Source organism: Haliotis rufescens, unplaced genomic scaffold (assembly GCF_023055435.1).
Source record: "Haliotis rufescens isolate VD_foot unplaced genomic scaffold, xgHalRufe1.0.p SCAF_79, whole genome shotgun sequence".
Lineage (NCBI taxonomy): Eukaryota > Metazoa > Mollusca > Gastropoda > Lepetellida > Haliotidae > Haliotis > Haliotis rufescens.
This window is the reverse complement of record NW_025964371.1, coordinates 690,313-716,105: the sequence shown is the minus strand read 5'-3', so window position 1 is coordinate 716,105 and position 25,793 is coordinate 690,313. Positions and strand designations below refer to the sequence as shown.

The window sequence follows — 25,793 nt, the reverse complement described above, 5'->3', positions numbered from 1 at the left end:
AATGTTGCCACCTACATACATGTTATTATTGTCTAAGTTTTGGTTATTTTCTATTGACAATGTTGCTGCCTTCACACATTATATTATTGTCTTAGGGTTATTTTCTATAGACAATGTTGCCTCTTACAAACCTGTTATTATTGTATATCTGTTATTTATGATAGACAATGTTGCCACCTACAAACCTGTTATTATTGTTGAAGTGTTATTTATGACAGACAACGTTGCCACCAACAAACCTGTTATTACTCGCTATGTGCCATTTTCTATAGACAATGTTGCCACCTACAAACATGTTATTATTGTCTAAGGGTTGGTTATTTTCTACTGACAATGTTGCCGCCTACACACATTATATTATTGTCTTGGGGTTATTTTCTATTGACAATGTTGCCTCCTACAAACCTGTTATTATTGCCTAAGTGTTATTTATGACAGACAATGTTGCCACCAACAATCCTGTTATTAGTCGCTATGTGTTTTTTACTAAAGACAATGTTGCCACCTACAAACAAGTTATTATTGTCTATGTGTTATTTATGAGAGACAATGTTTCCACCTACAAACATTTTATTATTGCCTAGGGTTGGTTATTTTCTATTGACAATATTGCCGCCTACAAACCTCTTATTATTGTCTTGTGTTTATTTTCTGAACACAATGTTGCCGCCTACAAACCTGTTATTAATCCGTAGGTTAGACACAGTGACGTCATGCTGTTTGAGAACCAGCTGGCAAACAGCCCCACAGATGTGACACATGGCCTAGTGATGGTCGGCACACGGCACCCATAGCGCTCCGTCATCCACCCAGACAGTGGCGACACAGGACCCAGTGATGGTCGGCACATGGCACCCATAGCGCTCCGTCATCCACCCAGACAGTGACGACACGTGACCCAGTGATGGTCGTCACACGGCACCCATAGCGCTCCGTCAATCACCCAGACATTGACGACACATGACCCAATGATGGTCGTCACACGGCACCCATAGCGCTCCGTCATCCACCCAGACAGTGGCGACACGTGACCCAGTGATGGTCGTCACACGGCACCCATAGCGCTCCGTCATCCACCCAGACAGTGGCGCTGTGGGAAGATTAAGCCACTGGTACATTGTCACGTATGTGACAGTTTTAGCACAGCCGAACCTGGTCAGACAAGCAAGAGGTTAATATCATGAGCCATCTGGGAATTATTTCACACAAGCAGTGTCACTATATATAACAACCCGGTCCTCGTTGCATTCGGCTGTGACGTCAATCGTTGGGGACAGTGAACCCTGCCTGTCCCTAGGGTAGCGGTACACTATAACATGCACAGTTCCATATTGTCGGGGTAGGTGACATGACACTTAAACAAAGTGACAGCGCCTAAGGAACGACTCCGTGGTCTAGAGGATAGAGCATCTGTCCGGCCGCGTCATACCAAAAGACTTTTAAAAATGGTAGTTGTTGCTTCCCTGCCTGGTTCTCAGTACTAAGGGAATTAAACAAGAACTGGTTCGATCGGAATCGTTATACCGGCAAAGATAAAGTTACGAGGAAGAGGTCGATACGTGACCAACTCGTATTATTCCGGGACAAGACGAATAGCGACTCGTGCCCCTCTTGTGGTCATTTTTACGACTGGGTTCCGACCAAGCGCAGACGAGCACAGCTACAAGAATTTGCTCTATATGTCATATACATTCCAGATGCTATTCAAAACACACCGGGACTTGCAGTAATTAATAGTATGATTGAACACATTTCACAGTATCTTGGGTATATTTATAAACGCAAGACATACGTAAAATCAAATATTATTCCTCAGGCATTCTTTGACCTTTCACATGCGCATTCTGATTGGTTTGTTGTATTTTCGCACATGGCATTCATCGATAGGGGGACGAAACCTAGACACATAATCGGGGCGAACCGGTATTCGAACCCACAATCAGAGGTTTCTGGCGTGCCGAAGGGACGCAACTCTGCACAGCGAATCGCGGCACCTTTGACGACTGGGCCCCGGGAAGATGCGTTCGACCCAATTTCACCTCACCTCCAACTCACGTCCCCACGGGAAAAGTCCATGGACCAATGGCCGCGGATCTCTGTGAGTAGTAGGAAGATCCTGTGTGGAGGATGTATAACGGAAGCTTACCAATCAGCAGAATCAGCCCGCTCGCGATGGACCCCACCCACGCAGTTTCAGCTCTGTTGCCATGGAAATAGTGGAGAAGTTCAATATAGATGATGCCTAAAGTACTCTCCATCCCAATAATGAGGAAGTGGATTTAGAACCGCCCAAGGACGCACCACCATCCCCATCCTCCATCCGGGACCTTGGGCTCTCGTCAATCAGGTCGCCCAAGCTTTCGTCAACTTCAGGAGGCATTTTCACATTGCTGGGTATCCGATGTCGACATGGGGGCCGTGTTCAGTGTGTGGAGTGTACTGATTGATGTTTTGAAGGATTTTTACATGGCACACAAACAAAGAAAAGTATCAATGACTGAACCTGAGATCGTGATACGTAACAAAGGATGTCAGAAGGATGTAGCATGCAAGCATTCAAAACGTTGTCAAAAATAGCTGATGTTTAACGTGCGTAGGTTTTGCAGTGCTCCCAAACTGACATGCTTGTATCTATCTGAAATATTTTTGTTTGTTGTTTAACGCCGCACTCAGCAACATTCCGACTATATGACGGTGGTATGTAAATAATCGAATCTGGACCAGACAATCCAGTGATTGACATCATTAACATCAATTCACGCAAATGGGATCGATGACATGCATCAACCAAGTCAGCGAGCCTGACCACCAGGTCCCGTTTGTCGCCTCTTACGACAAGCATGGTCGCCTTTTATGACAAGCATGGGTTGCTCAAGACCTAGTCTAACCCAGACCTTCACGGGTCTTGTCTGAAAGAGGTTGGTGCGTATGGCTGTCCATGTGAACGGGATGACAACAATAGAACGTGACTAGGCATCAAAGGAAACATTGTAAAGGACCACCATATACTGTTGAGTAGGGGTGCGGGGCTTCTGCGGAGACAAACAGATGTCCCCCGACACCATCAACAACATGCCCGCCAACAAACCCACCATCACCCATACCGAAAATAGTCGTCCCTAAAAGACTTGACAGAAACGAACCATACAACCATACGACGAGGTCGGGGCTAACAAATAGATACAGCTGCGCAATAATATTGTCAATGATATTCTGTCTAGAAACAAATTACGGACACAATACACCAAAATACGTTTATAACGAACACGCTTATAACGAACTGACAATGCTGGGACATAATTTACCTAAGGCCGATGTCTGGCGAATGCGTACATATGGCAAAGTCGGGACACCTGTGTAATTACGGGCAATGTCAGGACACCTGTACACTACGGCAATGTGGGGACACCTGTGAAGTTACTGAGAAGCGTTGGGACACCTGGGTAGTAACATGCAATGTTGGGACACCTGTGTACTTGCAGGCAATGTCAGGACACCTGTGTAGTTACGGGCAGTGTCGGAACACCTGTGCAGTTACGGGCAGTGTCGGGACACCAGTGCAGTTACGGGCAATATCTTGACACATATTTTCCTACGGCAATATCTTGAATGCTGTCTATGGAAGGCAATGTCGGGACACATGTATACAGGAAGGCAATGTCGGGACACCTGTGTGTGTACGGGCAATGTCGGGACACTTGAGCACTTATGGGCAATGTCAGGACACCTGTGTACTCAAGGCAATGCCAGGACACCTGTGTACTAACGGGAAGTAATGGGACACCTGTGCACTAACGGACAATGTTAGGACACCTGTGTACATACGGGCAATGTCGGGACACATGTGTACTTACAGGCAATGTTAGGACACATGTGCACTTACGGGCAATGTCGGGACACATGTGTAGTTATGGGCAGTGTTGGGACACCTGTGTTCTTACGGGCAATATCTGGACACATGTTTTCCTGCGGCAATATCTTGAATCTTGTGTACGGAAGGCAATGTGGGGACACCTTTGTGTGTACGGGATAGTCGGGACACCTGTGTACCACGGGCAGTTTCAGGACACCTGTGTTCTTACGGGCAATGTCGAGACACCTGTGTTCTTATGGGCAATGTCGGGACACTTGAGTACTTACGGGCAATGTCAGGACACCTGTGTACTTACGGGCAATGGCGGGACACCTGTGTTCTTACGGGCAATGTCGGGACACATGTTTTCCTGCGGCAATATCTTGAATCTGGTGTACGGAAGGCGATGTCGGGACACCTGTGTACAAACGGGAAGTTACGGGACACCTGTGTACTTACGGACAATATTGGGACACCTGTGTACTTACGGGCAATATCGGGACACTTGTGAACTTACGGGAAATGTTAGGACACCTGTGCATTTATTGGCAGTGTCGGGACACCTGTGTACTTACGGACAATGTCGGGACACCTGTGTCGCTATGGGCAGTGTCCGGACACCTGTGTAGTTATGGGCAGTGTCGGGACACCTGTGTAGTTATGGGCAGTGTCGGGACACCTGTGTACTAACGGGCAATGTCGGGACACCTGTGTGCTTACAGACAATGTCGCAACACCTGTATATGTACATGCAATGTCTGGACCTCCATGTAGTGATTGGCAGTGTCGGGACACCTGTGTACTTATGGTCCCCGTAAATGAGTTTGTCAATATCAAAGTTGTTGTTTCAGTGCACAAGACACTGAACTCATGTAAGGGTATTGTCCGTGAGAGAGCACGCTGCCTGGTCGACATGACCGAAGATGACATTGCCAAGGAACTTGACCAACAGTCCGCCACAGCTGTCAAATGAATCACTGTAAAGAAGGATGGTGTGGTCCAACCGACTAACACCTACCTCTTCTCATTCAACAGAACGTATTTCCCTCAATCGATCAAACCTGGTTACTGTAACAGGAGTGGAGGTATATATCCCTAATCCACTCAGGTGCTACACCTGCCAAGCGTTTGGACATGGATCCAAGTCCTGCCATGCCTCTGCTGTTTGTTACCGCTGCGGTGACAAGCACGAGGCCACTGACTGCAGGAAGGATGTGAAGTGTGCAAACTGCGATGGGAACCTTATGGCTTCTGCAAAATCCTGTCCTGTGTGGAAACGTGAATCAGTAATGATAAAAATCAAAACCGAACAGAATCTCTCGTACCACAAAGCAAAGAAGAGGGTTGTAGGTCTTACCACAACGACTTCTGCTTTATCCTTCTCTGCCGCTGTCTCTCGTCCTCCTGTGACCACTGTCTCTATCGACTGCCAGACTCATCTGACATGGGTCAAGTCTGTCCAGCCACTTCCTACTGCTTCACTCCAAAAACCAGCTGTGACACCTCCAAAACACAAAACTGTAAAAGGTGTTGAGTCTCAGACTACTCAACAAACACCTGAACCAGAACCAGAACCAGAAATTGCTAAACTTACAAAAAAAGCAGCAAAAACAACAGCCGCAAACACAAAATTTAGAGGTCGATAACTCCTTTGGTCCTCTGAAGATGATGGTAACGCCATCTCTACATGAAACCGATAGGAGTACTACAAAGTCTCTCTCACGTTTGAAAAAAAGGGTGACATTTCTCAAGTGGAAGCATCACCATGAATCCACAACAAATTATTCAATGGAATTGCAAAGGTCTTAAGAAGAACTTTAATGAAATACAACTTTTAATCCAAGAATTTAAACCATTGGCTTTTTTTCTCAAAGTAACATATCTAAAAAACACAGATCTATTTGATATCCGTCAGTACAATTCTTACCACTCGTTTTCCCCTCCTGGTGATTAGGCACAGGTGGTTCCTCTATCCTGGTGAAGCAGAGCATAATCCATAGCCCTGTTCCACTCAATACTACTCTACAAGCTGTTGCTGTCCGTGTTACTTTGAACATAGTGTTTACATTATGTTCATTGTATCTTCCGTCTTCCTAAACTAACCCCCAATCAGATCTTCAGACTTTGTACGATCAGGTCCCGAAGCGCTGTATCATCATGGGCGATTTAAACGGTCATAATCCCCTATTGGGGAGAACTGATACATATAATAATAAGGGAAAATTCCTTGAAGATTTTATTTCAAACAATGATTTATGCATCTTTAATGATGGTAATTACACATATCTGCATCCTGCCATTGGCACATACTCTACGCTAGATCTTTCATTGAAAGATTCCAATATTTTAAATGAATTTGAATGGTCGGTCCATGATGTCCTTTGTGGAAGTGACCATTTTCCAACAATTCTAGCAACCATTAATCCGTCTGACGAACCACCTTCAACAAGGTGGAACTTTACTCTCATGATACTGCAGCAGGAGCCGACAACATCCACTATCAGCTCCAGAAACACTTGCCCGATTCATGTTTGGAAACGTTACTTTGTATATTTGATGAAATACGGACAACCGGACATTTCCCTCCTTCGTGGCACAATGCTATTATTATTCCTTTTCCAAAGCCAGGACGGGATCATACAGATCAATCCAATTACCGTCCAATATGATTAACTAGCTGTGTTTGTAAAACCATGGTGTGCATGGTCAACAGTTGATTAGTCTGGTACCTACTCAGTGACATCCAGTGTGGTTTACGAAAGAACAGAAGTAACATTAACCACTTGGTGCGTTTAGAATAATTTATTAAGAATTCCATTGTCAACAAACAACATACTTTATCAATCTTTTTCGACCAAGAGAAGGCATATGATACAACGTGAAAACATGGTATTTTAAAAGATATGCATGAATTTGGATTGAGGGGCAGATTACCTCAGTTCATATCTCAATTTTTAAACAACAGACAATTTCAAGTACGTGTGGGCTCTACCTATCTGATCATTTCGACCAAGATCAGGGCGCCCCTCAAAGCAGCATAATATCAATCACACTTTTTAGCATCCAAAGTTATAGTCACTTTTTGTGGACGATTTCAACATTTCCTGTTGTGTTAAGAATATGAATACAATAGAAAGACAGCTTAACAAAATTCAAAAATGGGCGAACGAAAACGGCTTCAAATTCTCAAAACCCGAGAAAATCTGTATTCATTTCTATCGTCAATACAAACCGATTAAGGATCCAGATTTATTTTTAGAAGGTACTCAAATATATTAGGGCAAAGTGTCTGAAGGCTCTCGACTTGTTAAAAGTCGTTTCAAATTCCGAGTGGGGAGGGGATCAGACCACACTCCTTCACTTGTATAGATCGTTAATACGCTCCAAACTAGACTATAATTCCATTGTCTATGGTGGAGCTTGCAAAGGCAATTTAGAAAAATTAGACACAATACACCATAAGGGCTTAAGGCTCTGTCTTGGAGCATTTAGGACCTCTCTATGGACAGTGTGTTTGTGGAGGCTAATAAACCTTCACTCGAACAACGCCGCATTACGCCTTAACTGCAATATATCACTAAATTGCACTCAAATAATTCTAATCCAGCATACAATTGTGTTTTCCACCCTCAATATGAAAACCTGTTTCGAAATCTATCAAACCTGGTTCACCACATCACTGCAGTTAAAATATTATCATATCACCTTACCGTCTTCTGTCTTCTCCTCCCTGGCAGATGTAAAGCCAGAAGTAGACCTCACTCTAACCATCTAAAAAAGTCAGATACCAATCATTTGGTTTATCAACAATCATACAACCAATTACGCTCCAAATATAATTCTCACAGGTCCATTTTTACAGACGGGTCCAAGGGTGTTGGCAAAGTCGCAAAGTTGATAGTGCCACCGTCATTGGATCCAGAACTGTCTCCACAAGAATCCCAGATTCTAGTTCTATCTTTACTGCTGAGACCAAAGCAATCCTAACAGCTATATCAAGCAGCAAACCAATCTAAACACTTCATCATCTTCTCTGATTCGTTGTCTTGCCTTCAGGCACTTAAAAGTGTCTCATCATATCACCCTTTCCGACATTTTAGAAATCTGTAATGATTTTTTTACTGGCATTACTTTTACAACATCATCTTTTGCTGGTTACCAAATCATGTAGGCACAGCAGGTAACTCAAAAGCGATGCTGCAGCTTTTCTCCTCTACTGATCCCGTACAGCGATTTCAAAACAACCATCATGAGTTCTACTCGGGATCTAATGCAAAAGAGGTGGGACACCCAGGTCGGAAGCAATACACTTCACGAATAAAAAGCAACAATCGGTCATACCTACATGAGTTACTTAAATTACTTAATTGGTCTGCATAATACATTTTAAATATTTATGTGAATAATTAAATGTTTGTTTTTGTGATGCTATTATCAACTGACATTATTAAAGGCTCTGTCCAGAGGGTTGAAGTGGCGAAAAGTTATTGTCTTCCTGTGAGACACGTAATCCTTTCATAATCGATGTAACTATCATCAACCAGTGTTTTTAAGCCAACTCATTGATGAGTATTTTTTAATATTGACTAGTATTGTGCGCAACCACTATCAGCCAAAGTGATGACGTAAATCCTGCGGGGCATCATGCAGGATGCCGAGGTACTGTAAGTCCCCATGATGCCCATGATGCTGATGCGGCGTTAAATTTAAACTCACTCACTAGGTTCATATATAGACGCAAATGACGAAGGAGTTTGATATGTATGTACAAATCCTAATAAAGCAGTTATACATAAATATAGATAGCTACAGACATGACTCACATTTAAATCTAAGCCCAGTTCTAAAAAATAAAGGCATAAACTAATTTATCTTAATTTTCTATGAGAAATACTGAAAGGTTTATAACCTTGGCATGGAACACGATCCATGCCTTCCGTCAGTTTACAACAGCATAAAACAACTATTGGGTTATTCCAAGCTTCAATTCCATTTCAAGTCTGTTGCCATGGAGACATGATTTCAACATTAAGAAAATAAATCATAGATTATCGTAGAGATATATGTGATGTTTGTTGTTAACGTCACAATGAGCAATATTCCAGCTATATGACGGCGGTTTGCAAATAATCGAGTCTGGACCAGACAATCCAGTGATTGACATCATGAGCATTGATCCACGTAATTGGGATACGATGACATGTATCAATCTAGTCAGCCAACCTGACCACCCGATCCCGTTAGTCGCATCTCACGACAGCATAGTCGCCTTTTACGGCAGGCATCGGTTGCTGAAGACCTTATCTACCCCGTCTCTTGACGGGTCAGACATAGGTGCATACATGTTATATAATCGATGTGCATTCATAAGTCTTATAAGAAACAAGTGTAGAACATTACGAGAAAGTTAACCATTATTTCCACAATAACCAGGGGCGGCGGGGTGGGCCAGTGGTAAGAGCATTCACTCGTTAGAACACTGACCCTGGTTCGATTCCACACACACATGGGTAAAATATTTGAAGTAAATTTCTGCTGTCCCAAGGCGTGATTTTGCAGAAATGATGTTTCAAGACGCGTAAAACTACACACGCAGACGCATCAGTAAACAATGAAGCATGCTTCAACTATGTTCAGGAATTTTCTCCCTGGAGGCGAATGCAAGGAAACAAAGTCTCTCTCTCACTGTTGTTGCGAAATGCCCTAAAAAAATTCTGGAAGCGTCTGTAAAATTTGATGATTTTCCTAAATGTACTCATTGAATACAACATATTCATATCGAACAAAAACCTCACTTAATTACCCGTAGTCCAAAATTATCAACGCCAAAGGCTCTAAATACACAGAGTGTGGCACTGTTGATTGTGGCACTTTTCTCAGTGTGTGAGTGAGTATGGTTTTACGCCGCAGTATTCCAGCAATATCACGGAGGGGGGACACCAGAAATGGGCTTCACACGTTGTACCCATGTGGGGAATCGAACCCGGGTCTTCGACGTCACGAGCGAACGCTTTAACCACTAGGCTACCCCACCGACCCCTATTTTCAGAACTTCTCTAAATAATCACTTGTATCATATATCATTTCAAGTCATTATATTTACTGAGTTTATTTTTTTCAGTTTCATAACTATCATTAAAAACAAAACCGATTTGACATTCACATTGTGTTCATAATCACCATCATCAAGACAGTGCCTTGACAATCATTGCCACCATGACGACAGTGCCTTGACAATCATTGTCACCATCATGACAGTGCCTTGACAATCATTGCCACCATGACGACAGTGCCTTGACAATCATTGTCACCATCACGACAGTGCCTTGAAAATCATTGCCATCATCACGACAGTGCCTCGACAATCATTGTCACCACCACGACAGTGCCTTGACAATCATGGCTTTCTTCTCCTTTGTCATGTTGATGTCGCTGCCCACTACAAGTGTCATGCTGACAGTGAGGAGACGTTGGCTATACACCCCGAACATCGGCCACAGTGGCTGACTGGAGTCTACATTGTTTAACGTCGATATCACTTTATTCTCCTTCACATCAATGAAGACAATCTTCTTCCTGGCGTCATCATAGACAACACCGTAATGTAGTGTGTGTGATGCCCCTGCTGTGTTGGGGAGAGTGTCAGGCAGACACCGCACATACTCCCCCTCCGTCCATGTCCTCCTGCATATCCCACCGTGTGTAGTACAGTGGGCGACGGCCATGCTGTAGGAGCTGGAACGTCCACCTCTCCAATACCAGTCCATCTGCTCCTCCCTGCACACACCAACCTTCAGGATGTGCTCGTTCCTTGTGAGTGTTTTATCTAGGCTGATCCTTGATTCCATCTCCCAGTACTGGGGACTGCCAGCCCGGTGGAGGGGGCCAGTGCTACATGTGCCCCAGTAGTACTTCAGCATCCCCTCCCCTGCAGGTCTGGTGTCCGACTTCCTGTTGACCAGGTCTCCTTCTGTGTTGATGTGGACTTTGTCTAGATTGACACTGTCTTTGTCATACTTTAGGTGTAAACCTACAAAATATGAATGTAGTTTACATGCAAATAAAAAATGAGACAAATATAGTGACAGTTTCGCGAGATATAATGATATTTGCATGCTTGTAATTGACAGCTAAGTACGCTGTCCTGATATATAAATAGCGTATATAATCACATTGCAATGTAAGAAAATAAAACCTTATGTGTGTTATATTTGGATCTATGATTTGTGTTTAGTCCTTAGCGGGTAAAGTATATGTTTGTTTGTTGTTTAACGCCACACTCTGCAATATTCCAGATACATGACGGTGGTCTGTTAAAAGAAGTTGAGTCAGGACCAGACAATCCAGTGATTAGGGATTGCCTAAAAGTGGGGTCGGGCCGGGCCAGCGGGTAATACTAAAAATGGATTGCAGAATAATAAAACGAAACGTGCATATCTAGGCAGATCTCAATTGTCCAGACACGTATAGTTTTGCTCATTTAATTGAGTTTGAATCAAAATGCATCTTCAGCAATGTAGTAAACTGTTAATTATAGCTACATACCGAGAGTCCATACCGAAAAGTCAGTGTCTTGACTGTGTCTTTTCTTTGATGAGAAGGTTTCTCACCGACCTTAGCATGTAGGGGTGTAATGTCCTGGGCAGGAATTGACGGTGTTTTGACTACTCTTCTGTTATTAATTAACGTGTTTGGCATCCCTCATTAACCTTTACTAATTCATATTAAACCAACACAGGATGTCTGCTTCAAGTGGATATTCGCGAATGTCATAGGACTGACATGACACCTGTTAATAACTGTCAAAGTGCTTCTAAAATTACAACACATATTTTACATCTATAGACTAGTATTATATAAACCTATATAACTCTTTAGTGTCTCATATTGCGGTAGAAAACACGGTGCTCAAAGTGAAGCCCTTTTCCTTTACATTCTCTCTAACAGAAGTGTTTGCCTTGTGTTGGGTCCGACTTGGCCCCGGCGGTCAAAATCCACTTTAAACACACAGATGTATTTTCAAATGTGTTTACATCTATAGATTAGTGTTCTATCTACCTATACACCACTTTATAATGTCACGGTACATCGTATTTCAAGAAAACAAGGGGATCAAAGTGAAGCATATTTACTGTAATTGCTTAAGAAAATCTATGTTAGAAGTGTTCGATCCGACTTGGCCCAGGCGGTCAAAATCAACTTCAACGGCCTGACTTTTTGGCAATAAGCGTCACTGACGCCGCTTTATGTCCTCAGAAAAATTAATTTCATGTGAAATTAATACACACAAAAGGCCACATCTCTAGAAAAATAACTCGGTCTTTATAAGTATATCTTTGGACCCGACCGACAGGATCTGGGGTTCAGGCTCCCTGACTTGGTTGATGCATGTCATCGTATCTCAATTGTGTGGATCGATGCTCATGATGTCAATCAGTGGATTGTCTGATCCAGACTCGATTCTCTTAGAGACCGCCGTCAAATAGCTGGAATATTGTTGAGTGCAACGTTAAGCAACAAATAAGCTAACTCCAGGATTTTCTGAGAAAACATGTCTCCATAGCACACACACTGTGCACCAAGTAAAATAACCTGGATCAAGGGCCAGAAGTCTGTAAACAGATAATTTATCGGACCAATTTTCGAACTCAGTCTTGACAAGTATCCTTTAGATAAGGCTGCAATCTTTCATTCGAGTGACTTCAGAAGTTTCTGTGAAAACTTTTCCCCATTGCACTAAGTGTGCACTTATTTGAAAAAAAACACGGAGCTTGGGCCATGACTCTCTAGAAGTATTAACGAGGAGACATAACTTTACTGCACCAATTTGTAAACCCATCTGAGGTCATGACCAGTAAAATCAGTGTATAAATTTGATTTCTCTGTCTTAAATGGTTTTTCAGAAACTGTGTCCGCTTTGTGAAGCGGACGGACGGACGGTCGGACGGACGGGCTCCGTTCCAATATCCCTCACCCCACCTCGTGGCGAGGGATAATACATCATCCTATCGTCAATTTTCAGTAAAAACTGCATGGAGCAAGGATTGTATTTGCTGGTGAGACCCCAGGGTCTTCTATGAAAATATATGATTAACAGATTTTTTTTAAATACATATCTTTCTCATACCAGCTTTACCACTTCTGAAAACATTAATCCTTATTTTGTATTCGAACCCTCATATGACGACACAATGTCTAACTCTGCTTGTATTACTTGTCAACATATCAGAAACAACTTAAGTTTTCCAGAATATTATAAGACAAGATAAGATAAGACTTCATTATCCCAAGGGATGTTTTGCACAGTTGATTAGTACTAAATATGAAAAAAAGAAGAAAATATACGAAATTTCAATACTCGTATGTACATAAGAAAATAAGACACTTACTAATTTAACCACGGGGGAAAACGGGGAAAATTAAACGCTTCCTATGTGACGACAAGGATTGGTATTTTAAAATATATGTATTTATATCACAGCAATAGTAAACTTTAATAAAAGGGAAAATAACAGGAAAAGATTTGTGTCCAGCGAACTGTTCAAAAGTATTCAACATATAATCATTTAAAAGACTAATACTGGCTGGTGTGAATGATTTCCAGGCCCTGTTTGTTTTCAGTGGTATAATATTAAGCGGTCGCGAGCGAGGATTTGCAGTAAGAAATCAATGAAAGAATGTAAATAAAAGCGACAAACCCTTTCCATAATCATAAAAGCAGAGTCCATTGAACGATTTTAAGCAAGGTCTTAACTGAGGAACTTTTGAAATATTTGGGTGTGAGATTTGTCTACCCAAGTTAAAACGAAAATAGATATGGACTTATATTATACATGTTTCACTTGCCCCTACTTATAAGGTGCCTGTTTCACATTTTCCTTAAGGGAAGATATATTTCTAAATGTGTGTCAAAGGTGTTTGTGATGATGACACCAACGCCAGTTCCTCAATGATGTCTACTACGATAAATCCTTGATAACTTGTAACTATGCAGTGATTCAGTAGACTGAATGTGTGGGTATATATCCACTTAAGGGATGATGTAAACTGATCATAAAGATCAACAGAAAGTTGACATTGAATTTAATAAAATGTAAAATGAAAGCAAAGACCCAAGATGTTCGTGACATGGGCTGTGGCCAATAAGTGGATGGAAACATCAGCGGACACTAAGGTGGCATTGGGGCGACGTCATCAATACCGCGTATGACCTCCCCTGGCGAGGATGGACGCCTCAATGTCTCATTGATGGGGTCAAACGTCAGATGACGATTGCTGGAAGGTGTTCCAGGTTCTGTAAGTTGTTTGGTTGGGTCGTCTCCTCAGCTCTCTACCCAGATGATCCCACAAGTGCTCGATGGGAGAACGTGAGGGTTAAAGCAGTACGGGCACGGGGCAGTCGGGTAGCCTAGTGGTTAAAGGGTTCGCTCGTCACGCCGAAGACTCAGGTTCGATTCCCGACCTGGGTACAATACAATACAATTCGGTGTGTTTTTGGTTCATGTGATTGTGTCGGACACTTTCGGTCGACTTTTATACAGGTACCATACTGCACCCAAAAGCATGTTTACGTTTTTTTTGGTCGCAGCACGTGCATCGATGGCTATATGGTCTTGGTTCTTTGGAAGCGAGTGTGCTGCGTTTGGGGCAGTTGTTTACATCATGTTACAAACATTTGACTGCAATCATTTTTTTGGGTGAATCAACATTTTCTTATGTGAACTTTCTTTTGATCTTCAGTTTAGGTACTCACAATTCAGGACCATGCGTCTGTCTACTACACCTGTCTTCAGCAGATGAACACAGCCTTCAGCTGGGAAACCTGCAAGAAAATAACAGTACAGAGTTGTCCTTGTGTGTAGACTCAGGAGTACTTGGGTCACATACCGGGTCGCATACTGGGTCACATACCGTGTCATACTGGGTCACATACATCCTCCTGAGGCAAGGGAGTTATCGGACTATATAAGTCTAGTTTCGATCGAACCGAACTAGGTTGGAATTATGGAGTTATGTAATGGCTTGACTAACTATGTCTATGCATAGTCCAATCAAAATCGCGTAACAACATCAACATCCGGTTCATAAACAAAGCATGTGTACTGTCAACATGCCGTCAAAAGAAATATTCGCAATCGTATCATGTTTTTAACCCAGGTGCTCATGATCACGTGATTTGAAGCACTTCGCAAAGTAAGACCGTTTTTATTTCAAGAAAGATCTTGGATATCGATCAAATCGTCTTGACCTTGCGCCGCCATATTGTTGAAAGGAAATGTAGCGATACGAGAGTTTAAATCCGATTGGTCAATAGGAGGCCAGGGACACAAAGGGGATATTACCCGTAATAGCCGCTGGTGGCACTACGATTGAGCCCAGAAATTCCAGCCTAGTTCGGCAAGGATGGAAACTGGACTTTTTATATTTAGTTAACGCTCTTGCCTCGGGAAGATTGGTCACATACTACTGGGTCTTTTTATTTGGAGCGTAAAATATAACTGGTATATTTAGGCCATTGTCTTAAATGTACGTCCTATAGGAAGTAAGACCATTACCAGGAACAGACCACACACAGGAAGAGAAAACAGGACCAGTACCAGGAACAGACCACACACAGGAACAGAAAACAGGACCAGTAACAGGAACGGATCACAGACAGGAAATGAAAACAGGACCAGTACAAGGAACGGATCACAGACAGGAAGTGAAAACAAGACCAATACAAGGAACGGATCACAGACAGGAAGTGAAAACAGGACCAGTACCAGGAACAGACCACAGACAGGAAGTGAAAACGGGACCAGTATCAGGAACACACCACAGACAGGAAGTGAGAACAGGACGCGTATCAGGAACAGACCACAGACAGGAAGTGAAAACAGGACCAGTATCAGAAACACAACACAGACAGGAAGTGAAAACAGGACCATTATCTGGAACAGACCACAGACAGGAATTGAAAACAGGACCAGTACCAGGAACACACCAGAGACAGGAAGTGAAAACAGGACCAGTACCAGGAACACACCACAGACAGGAAATGAAAACGGGACCAGTACCAGGAACAGACAACAGACAGGAAGTGAAAACAGGACCAGAACAAGGAACACACCACAGACAGGAAGGGAAAACAGGACCAGTACCAGGAACAGACCACAGACAGGAAGGGAAAACAGGACCAGTACCAGGAACAGACCACAGACAGGAAGTGAAAACAGGACCAGTACCAGGAACACACCACAGTCAGGAAGTGAAAACAGGACCAGTACCAGGAACTGAATACAGACAGTGTACAAACCTATCAAGAATGTTTGTAGACGATTAATGGTTTCTAAGGCGACCTGGCAGGTTTGATGTTTCTCAGCCAGCATCTACAATCAGTAAATAGAAAAGCTCATAAAATAAATATAAACCAAATACGATTTTATTATTCATAGTAAGGATACATGCAAATAGTTGTGTTGACGTTGTAAACTCCAACTTGTGACAGGAACTTCAACAATATCAAGTCTGGACAAGTCAAGCAATAGGGTAATAGGTTTTAGATGTCTCTACGGGTTGCACATGTAAGTGGTATTTTAACCAATCCCTTCTCTATCTGACAATTCTGAAGTATCAACAACTATATAATCTCACCATTCCCTCCTTAATGAGTGTGACAAAATGATATACAAACCAATTTCATGTTGTTTGCTTCGGCATTCAGCTTGTCTGTTAGCTGCTGAAGTTGTTCAGTTCTTTCATTGTGTGAAGCAATATTTGACTCCAGCTTTGCAAGCTCCTGAAAGGTAAAATATATTTTACCTTTGGTTCTGAGTTAGAGGCTGTACATGAACTCTTATTAATCAAACAGTATCAATATATTCTTTCAATCATATCATTATTGTGTGACCAAGATACATCAGTTGACTGGACCTGCACAGTCCTTGTGGTACTACTTTGATCAGTTCAGTTGTTCTGATATTGACTTCTTAGATATTTAGACAAGATGAATGAAATATATAACAATTGATGGGATGAATGACTGAGGGCCTACGTGTATCCCTTTATAATTAGACATACCATTTCGTGTTTCTGTTCCAGGTCCGCCAAATAGTCATCATCAGTTTGTGTTTGCTTGTCTGTAATTGTAGAAGCAAATTGTGAATGCCGAGTGACAGAACAATGCTTTAATTAAAATAACACCACGAAACACATGAATTAAGTTCAGCAGAATTTTGGCACATATCATCAATAAAGCACAATAACTGTTTTAATATGCATACCCTCAGGTGTTCCCCCTTCTGAATCTTCTTTCAAGGTAGTGATGTTACCAAATCCAGACAGATCTGATTTCAGTTTGGACAAGCCATTGGTATTGAAGACAGCTTCAGGTACATCATGTGTTCCAGGTGAAGCAGTTTCTAGACAGGTCCGAGTCATCCCCTCAACAGTGGTCTCCAGCTGCAGGAGGACTGATGTTGAAGCATAGAGAAGACATTTCCGGATGTAACCTGAAATGTTGGTGCATCTTGCATGATGCTCTTCGCATGAGGTTTCAAGAGCATGAAGAGTTGCCTTGGTTTCCCTCGTTTGACTTTCAAGATACATCAGGAGTTCCTTCTCCCTCTGGTCAAGGTGTGATCTTAAAGACCGGAAAGTATGTTCTATTGTCTTCCTCAATGTGTCCTGTGTCCTGTTGGTCAACTGTGTTTCTTGTCTGATACTCTGAAGGTGTGTTTGCTGACGAGACAGTAACGCCGACAGATCTTTCCTGTGTTGTTCAATCCGCTGTGTAACTCCTTCAGCAGCTTCATCCAGGTAAACAACCTCGTGATCCGCGTGCTCTTCTCTCCTGCATTGGCAACAGATACACATGTAGCAGCTTTTGTCAAACAAATCAAGTGGATACCGTTCGTGAATATTGCAATTGGTTTCATTTTCAAGGTTTTTGGGGGTTATATCCCCAAAGTTGTGCACAGCATGATTTCTGGAAAGTTTGACGCTGCTGTGCATATTCTGGCAGTATTCACAGAGGAGCTCTTCACACTCCTGACACCAACACACAGCCTGGTTCCCGTCATCTTCATGTGTACAGAGGAGCTCTGTGGGGCGATGTTTGATGGTCAGGTAGAATATTTCCTTCTGTCTGACTGCATCCTTCTGGATAATTGTTTCTGTGAGGTTGACCTCCCTCTGACATGTAGAACATGATATCACACCAGCAGCCGCAGATTTCACACACTTCTCACACACAGCGTGTAGACAGGGCAGTAAGTAGGGGACTGGACCTTTCAGTGTAAACTCCTGATGACAGACGGAACACTTCGGGTAGGTGTCCATTCTGAAAGACACAAAACAATACTGACATACACATGTCAATTGTATGTGTGTAAGATGCATAACCATGCGACGTTTGTTTAGTTAAGCATCCAATTGAGTGTCTCTGAATATGTAGTATTTTTATCGAATTGGCTAAAAACATGTTTTTTTCTGAGACCATCTGTGCCATACAAGGAACAATATTTAAATTATGTGGCCACGTTGATCTGGAAGGCAAGCATGTTGGTTCCGTTGAGCTTATTCATCCTCACTCTAGTAGGATCGTTTCTCAATACTATATAGACACCTTTATTATTGATGAAAACACAAACTGTTGCCTGAAAACATGTACTTTTTAAATTTCTCCTATCACAATCAACCCAAATCATATTAATCCTATGTCACACATAATTAGGGGCACGGGTGGCCGCGATTCGTTGTGGAAAGTTGCGTCCTTTCGGCATGCCAGAAACCTATGATTGTGGGTTCGAATCCCTGTTCGTGCGGATTATGTTTCAAGGTTTGTCAGCACCATACCCGTGCTCGTTGGTTTCACCGTAGAGGTAAACGTCTAAGACCTCCATCACTTCGGGTTTTTCTCCCACATTAAGCAGGCATGCCGCGATATAACTTGAATACTGTTAAAAGCGGCGTTAAACCAAACTCACTCACTTACAAATAATTAAGGCCAGTTAAAATACATATCGTTTTTCAAAACAAACAGGAAGGGATTTTAAGATTGTATTTTTTATTAGCTTACAAATATAAAACAAATATGAACTTGATTGATAAATACTTTAGTTATAATGCTTGGGTAAACAGTGCGAACATGTTTCAAATTTGAGTTTAGAAAGGTTCTCCTTAACAGTGATTAGAAAATAAGGTTTACATACTAGTGGGGGGTCAATAAAAATAATCTCTTTTTGACGTCTTATCTACACTGGGATGGTGAGGTGGTCTTGTGGTTTAAGCGTTCGCTTATGACGTTGGGTTCATGACCCGGGTTCGATTTCCAACATGGATACACTGTGTGAAGTCCACTCATCTACACAATATTGATGACAACGACACATAGGACAAATGTTTTAATGTAGAACACAACCCATTTGATCTGTGTCGAGTGTAGCATTAAACCCACATAATGATCATGTGTCCATGGAACAATTTTGTATACTAAATGGTTACCCCTGACTACATACTCGACGATTTAACACGTACATTAAATACAAATATCCACAAAATAAAACAACCAAAATCCAAATACATGAAACATCGCACTATTTTATGCAGCATATTTTACATATTCTTGATCTACTGCTTAATAAGCACTTTTTCACCTTAAGGAATCCATTCCTGCACACAAGCCTACATGGTGTCCAGAAACATTTCCCATACATGTACATTCAGATACAACGTACAACCAATAATCCAGGTGTTGTGAAATGGTTGCTCGGCGATTTAACAACTACATTTAAATTACACTACAAATATCCACAAAATCAAACACCGAAATCCAAATACATCAAACATTGTAGTATATTACGCGGCATATTTTACATATTCTTGATCTACTGCTCAATGAGCACCTATTCACCCATTCACCTTAAGGAACCCAACGCACACATCCCAGAAACATGTACTCCTGATTAAGCAGCGCTAATCCTTTAAGCATGCATTTGTGATCACAATAATAAAGTCATATTATATTATCGTCATCGCAGGATTTTGTACACTATATTCCAAAATGTAGAACCTAATATTAGGACCGCCCCGCCCCGGGGGCGGAAGGTAGGGTTCTATTCCCGGTCTTGCCATACGTTAAGAGATGGTACTTGTTATTACCCTGCCTGGCGCTCGGCATTAAGGGACCAAATCAATTAGTCGGCTCAGAGTCAGTATACTCCATGTGGGGTATTCACATTAAACTGCGGCATGGTCTCTAAGTTGGCTAGGACTATTAAATCCGCATTTGTTCGGATCAGAACAAGCACCCCTCCACAACCCACTCCCTCCCCCACCCCCCACCCTCCACACACAAGTCGTTATATAAGTGCAGTCATCTTGAACGCGACGTTTAACCTCGGCTCACCTCTAATATCAACAAAATAATTCGACTTACTTTATGTACTACAAGATATACAACGACAATCTTTGCAACACACAAGCCAAATTGCACACAGGCAGTAACCCCTACCAGTTCACTATAACTGTACTTTCAGCACACACACACACACACACACACACACACACACACACACACACACACACACACACACACACGTCGTTGGTTAATGCATGTCATCGTATCCCAATTGCGTGGATCGATGCATAGGGTGTCAATCACTGGATTGTCTGGTCCAGACTTGATTATTTACAGACCAAGTCATAACACTGGAATATTGCTGAATGCGGCGTTAAACAACAAACCAACAAAGAAACCCAATAACAAAGTGACAAAAAGACCCAAGACTCGAATATTTACAGACCACCGTCATATAGCTGGAATACTGCTGAGTGCGGCGTTAAACACCAAGCAGAAAAACACAAAAACAATCAAACAAACTTGTTGGTGTGGTATGAGCAAGTACATGTCTGCACGTACTCTACCTCTGTTACACACGGCGACACGACCGAACGTTTTCTATACACTACTGACAGTAAAGGGGTTTCATGGCTTGTATGAATGAAGCCCGACCTCGTTGTAAAACGAAAATAGCAATGTGTGTCACTAATATCATATAAATAACTTGTAGAATAAAGGTACAGGTCAAGAGAGAGAGAGAGAGAGAGAGAGAGAGAGAGAGAGAGAGAGAGAGAGTTTCTTAAAATTGGTCCGACCCGGGAGCGAGTTTAGTATTTTATTTATTACTTGCCGCTTATATCTTTTCTTTTTACAAAAAAAATCACGGACGTTTGTGAATAGGCATACATCTTCGCGTTCCAAATCATATTGTTTGTTTGATGTTTAACGCCGCACCCAGCAATATGCCAGCTATATGACGGCGTTCTGTAAATAATCGAGTCTGGACCAGGCAATTCGGCAATTGACATCATGAGATCGATACACGCAATAGGGATATGGTGACATGCATCAACCAAGTCAGCGATCCTGACCACCCGATCTTGTTAGTCGCCTCTTACCGCAAGCATGGGTTGCTGAATACCTATTCAACCCCGGATCTTCATGGGTCCAAAACTATTGCTTAAAGCCGCATTAGCAGGATTGCAGCTATTCGCAGCTACACCGTCAGTTATAGAAATAATCACAGGCCAGTGAGTTTCTCCATGAAAAATATTAAACATGGCTGTTGAAGCAAAATTCTCACAAACCAATTTGAAGCATTTGGCTAAAATGAGCTTGTCCGATGTTTTACACGACACCATATTCGCTGCTTTAGACCATATAAAATGAAGTGATACATTTTCATCCGCTCCCGCCTGGCGACGAAACATCCCGCCTTACATTATTTTGTTGCATCCAAGTTAATATAATAATAATTTCTCTAATATGTGTGTTTCTACTTCCTTTATTTGATGAAATACTACACACCCTTCGACAGTAATTGTACACAGATGCCCTTATTACACATGTAGTTGGTGGGGTGGGGTCGGGTGGGGTGGAATGAAATTGTGTGGGATGGTGTGGGATGGTATAGTGTGGGTTGGGTTGATTGAAAATGAGTGGCGAGTCGAGTGGAATTGGGTGGGGTTTGCACCCCCTGCACCCTCTCTAGATTCGCCAGTGTATAAACTGATCTGCTAAATAGACCGCACATGTATGCCACGGAATACGACTCAGAGTAAAGTGCATGTAGTACTCAGTAACGAACTATTTCTGAGGTACACCGACCTGACTTATCGCAACCCCTCTACCAGGATTTACGACAGTTTTGTCAACGACGCTATCTACCGTACTCTTTCAGCTAATCTTTCTCCTTATCCGTTAGTCAGGAAAAGAGTGACAATGATTCGCGACTGTATCATTGGGGGACATGAGGGTAGGTTGGTGTGACTTTGTTTGCTTACATGTTTACAGCACCAGTCGTATAGAACAAAGAACACAATGTGCACCAACAACCTGTTGTTTCTAGGCTTTGTGGTTTGAATCATTTCAGGTAACTACGGTAATCTGTGAACCAATCTAAGTGAGTGAGTTAATATTTAACGTCACCTCGGCAATATTTCAGCCATATCGTGACGAGAATTAATACATTATTAACAAATAAGTATATATACTTTATAAAAAAAAACGTCAGCAAAGGACAGTACAATAACTAGAATATCACATAGTGTATTAAAACTAGTTGAGGAACATATAAAAGCAGAAAGAATTAACAACACAATATAAAAATGGGCTAGAGATCGTCAGTAACTAAAGGGAGAACACCATACCAGGGACCATGGGGACTTACAGTGCCTTTGCTTCCTGCATGGACCCTGGCTGGATTTATATCATTCCTTCAGTCACTGGCGATAGTTTACCAGTTAAGCCTTAGATTAAAATGACGTGAACCAATCTAAACACAAAGACATATACAAAGGTACAGCACACGTACAATACAGGTACAACACAGGTACAACACAGGTACAACACAGGTACAACACACGTACAAAAAACGTACAACACACGTACAACACAGGTACAGCACAGGTACAGCACACGTACAACACACGTACAACAAACGTACAACACAGGTACAACACAGGTACAGCACACCCACAACACAGGTACAACACAGGTACAGCACACCTACAACACAGGTACAACACACCTACAACACAATAAAACACACCTACAACACAGGTACAACACAGGTACAGCACACCCACAACACAGGTACAACGCAGGTACAACACAGGTACAACAAACGTACAACACACCAACAACACACGTACAACACACGTACAACACACGTACAACACACGTACAACACAGGTACAACACACCCACAACACAGGTACAACACAGCTACAGCACACCTACAACACAGGTACAACACACCTACAACACACGTAAACCACACCTACAACACAGGTACAGCACACCTACAACACAGGTACAGCACACCTACAACACAGGTACAACGCAGGTACAACACAGGTACAACAAACGTACAACACACCAACAACACACGTACAACACACGTACAACACACGTACAACACACCCACAACACAGGTACAACACGGCTACAGCACACCTACAACACACGTGCAACACAGGCACAGCACACGTATAACACACGTACAACACACGTACAACACACATTACAACAAACAAACACAATAACGAAGTGACTTAAAATACCTTACTCTTACCTCACACAGAATGTTCCTTCTGTATGTGTTTGTCGTCTAAATACAACCAGTATCGGTGTAGCGTTAGCAACTACATGTTTTCTACCACTATCAAACACGGCGACACGATATTTTACTGTACACTGCTGACGGTAAAGGTGTTTTATGACTTGTTTCAATGAAGCCCGACCTCGTTGTAAAACGAAACTAGGTATGTGTGGCAGTCAGCTAACACTAATATCATGTCTATACCTTGTAGAATAAAGGTATAGGTACAACCTTCAGCATCCTGGTATTATTTAGACATATACATGTACGTTTTGACCTGAATATCAAACAGTTTTCTGTATGTAGAAGGACAGAGAGAGTGAGAGAGACGAGAGACAACACACCCACCTGGACTGTAGACTTCCTTCACTGTTGACACGCAGGTCACTTCCGGGCGATGACGTAGGGAAACTCACTTATTACAAGCGTGTTAGAACTTATAGAAATATTTACGTTCACAATAATAATGACAGTGTCCATTTGTTTTACTTGTGATTACTGTGCATGTATTAACGTGGGGAAAATGTACAAAGTTTACAAATGTTTTATCACGTTACACGCCAATAATTAAGGATTGGAAATTGTGAAATAAATATAGAATACTAGACGAGCTCCTGTGTAATACCATTTTTTTCGTTCGTCAGATACCAGACCTATTCACGGTTTTCATAAAATTGGTCTCACACAGGAGCGATTTTAATATTTTATTTATTACTTGCGCTTATATCTTTTTAAAAAAATAATTTCAAGGTCATTTGTGAATAGGCAGACATCTTTCGCGTTCTAAATCATATCGTTTGTTTGTTGTGTAATGCCACACTCAGCAATATTTCAGCGATATGACGGCCGTCTGTAAATAATCTAGTCTGGACCAGACAATCCAGTGATTGACATCATGAACATCGATCCACGCAATTGGGACATACTGATATGCATCAACCAAGTCAGCGAGCTTGACCACCGGATCCCGTTAGTCGCCTCTTACAACAAGCATAGTCGCCTTTTACGTCAAGCATTGGTTGCTGAAGACCTATTCTAACCCGGATCTTCACGGGTCCAAAACCATTGCTTAAAACTGTATCAGCAGTATTGCAGCTATTTGCGGCTACACCGTCAGTTAAAGAAATAATCGCATGCCAGTGAGTTTCTCCATGAATAATATAATACACGGCTAGCATATTCATTGGAGCAAAATTAATATTTGGCTAAAATGAGCTAATCCAATGTTTCACATCCGCTCCCGCCTGACAACAAAACATCCTGCCTTACATTAGTTAGTTGCCTCCAAGTTCATAGAAATAGAGGTTATCACGCGAGTGTGTTTGGGGACGGTAAATATCCTGCATTAGGAATAAATATTGTATTAAGGGAGCCTCGCTATCCCTCTCTCACAAACATTACCGAAACATTGCGAGTTTTCCTGGAATGCGCGCATTAATATTTATTACGTCACAGGGTAAGTGATGTGTCAGTCGGACAGTGACAGTAGCCAATATAGTTCCAACTGAAATCTGTTTCTTATACAGTGGCGAAGCAACATATACGCAAAACCACAGTTGTTTTTAATTGCCTTTCGCGGCAATCCATCGGTCTGTCCGCTAGAGTAACTGCCCTTTGTCAAAGGGAAGCTACTCTAACCCTAGTCTATGAGACGTCACGGGCACGGTCAGACGTTGTTGACAGTCGGTCTGTCCTGTCATAAGGTTAAGAAGTGTAGTCAGATGTACACACAGCGACAAAACCAAACAAGGTAACAATTCAAACATATTTCGGCCAAATCGAACTATTTTAATTTGTGGAGAAGGTTTCAAGTCGCAGAGGTCTACAAGCACAGAAAATCCTACTGATCCCGCTTGGCTAGGCCTCGCGCCCTCGCAAAATTGTTTCGAAATTTATACCTCCAAAGTAGCCAAAACTTATAAAATGCCTTAGCTACGTCACAGTTAGACACTGATTTTCAGTATATTGGACTGTTCTTTTGATAATGATAGCAATTATCCCTGTTGTTTATCCAGAATCCCGATGGTTAATTTTGACTCGTTCGCCGAATGACGAGGACGACGCCATGTTTGTTTATAATCAGTGAAAGTAGTCCTACTTGACCTTTGATATTTGCATCTCTATCCGCATATGACCCCAACGGATATCGTTTTTATCCGTTGGCTTTATCCTGCCGAGAAACCTGCCCATTATATGATAATTAGCAATATCGCTAATATGTGTGGTCCTACTTTCTTTACTTGATGAAATACTCCACACACGTAGACCTACTGAACAGGCATGATGCATGTGAA

General features: G+C 42.1%; 2 protein-coding genes across 12 annotated transcripts in view; one reads left to right on the top strand and one right to left on the bottom strand.

Annotated features, from left to right (window-relative positions):
• The window catches only part of LOC124121278 (transcription intermediary factor 1-alpha-like), a 106,469-nt gene that overhangs the window by 42,647 nt on the left and 38,029 nt on the right, over positions 1-25,793 (top strand). The gene's annotated exons all lie outside the window — the stretch shown is intronic.
• Positions 10,018-23,949, bottom strand: LOC124123805 (transcription intermediary factor 1-alpha-like). Of its 3 annotated transcripts, none has more exons than XM_048388764.1 (7): positions 23,848-23,949; positions 17,119-18,176; positions 16,916-16,974; positions 16,530-16,634; positions 16,152-16,224; positions 14,607-14,675; positions 10,018-10,883 (listed from the first exon to the last, which is right to left on the bottom strand). In XM_048388764.1, exons 2-7 carry the CDS (start codon positions 18,173-18,175, stop codon positions 10,225-10,227), a joined length of 2,022 nt encoding a protein of 673 aa, XP_048244721.1. In that variant the 5' UTR covers position 18,176; positions 23,848-23,949; the 3' UTR covers positions 10,018-10,224. The 3 variants fall into 3 exon arrangements, with proteins under 3 accessions (XP_048244721.1, XP_048244723.1, XP_048244722.1); XM_048388766.1 differs by having other exon boundaries at positions 14,607-14,678; positions 16,164-16,224; XM_048388765.1 differs by lacking the exon at positions 23,848-23,949 and adding an exon at positions 23,473-23,809.

Excerpts from the sequence above, each read along its gene's own strand:
- LOC124123805 (XM_048388764.1), bottom strand. The coding sequence starts at position 18,175 with ATGGACACCTACCCGAAGTGTTCCGTCTGTCATCAGGAGTTTACACTG. Across the intron at positions 16,635-16,915 it reads TGGAACAGAAACACGAAATG|GAGCTTGCAAAGCTGGAGTC; the intron begins GTATGTCTAATT and ends TTTACCTTTCAG. Across the intron at positions 14,676-16,151 it reads TCTACAAACATTCTTGATAG|GTTTCCCAGCTGAAGGCTGT; the intron begins GTTTGTACACTG and ends ATTTTCTTGCAG.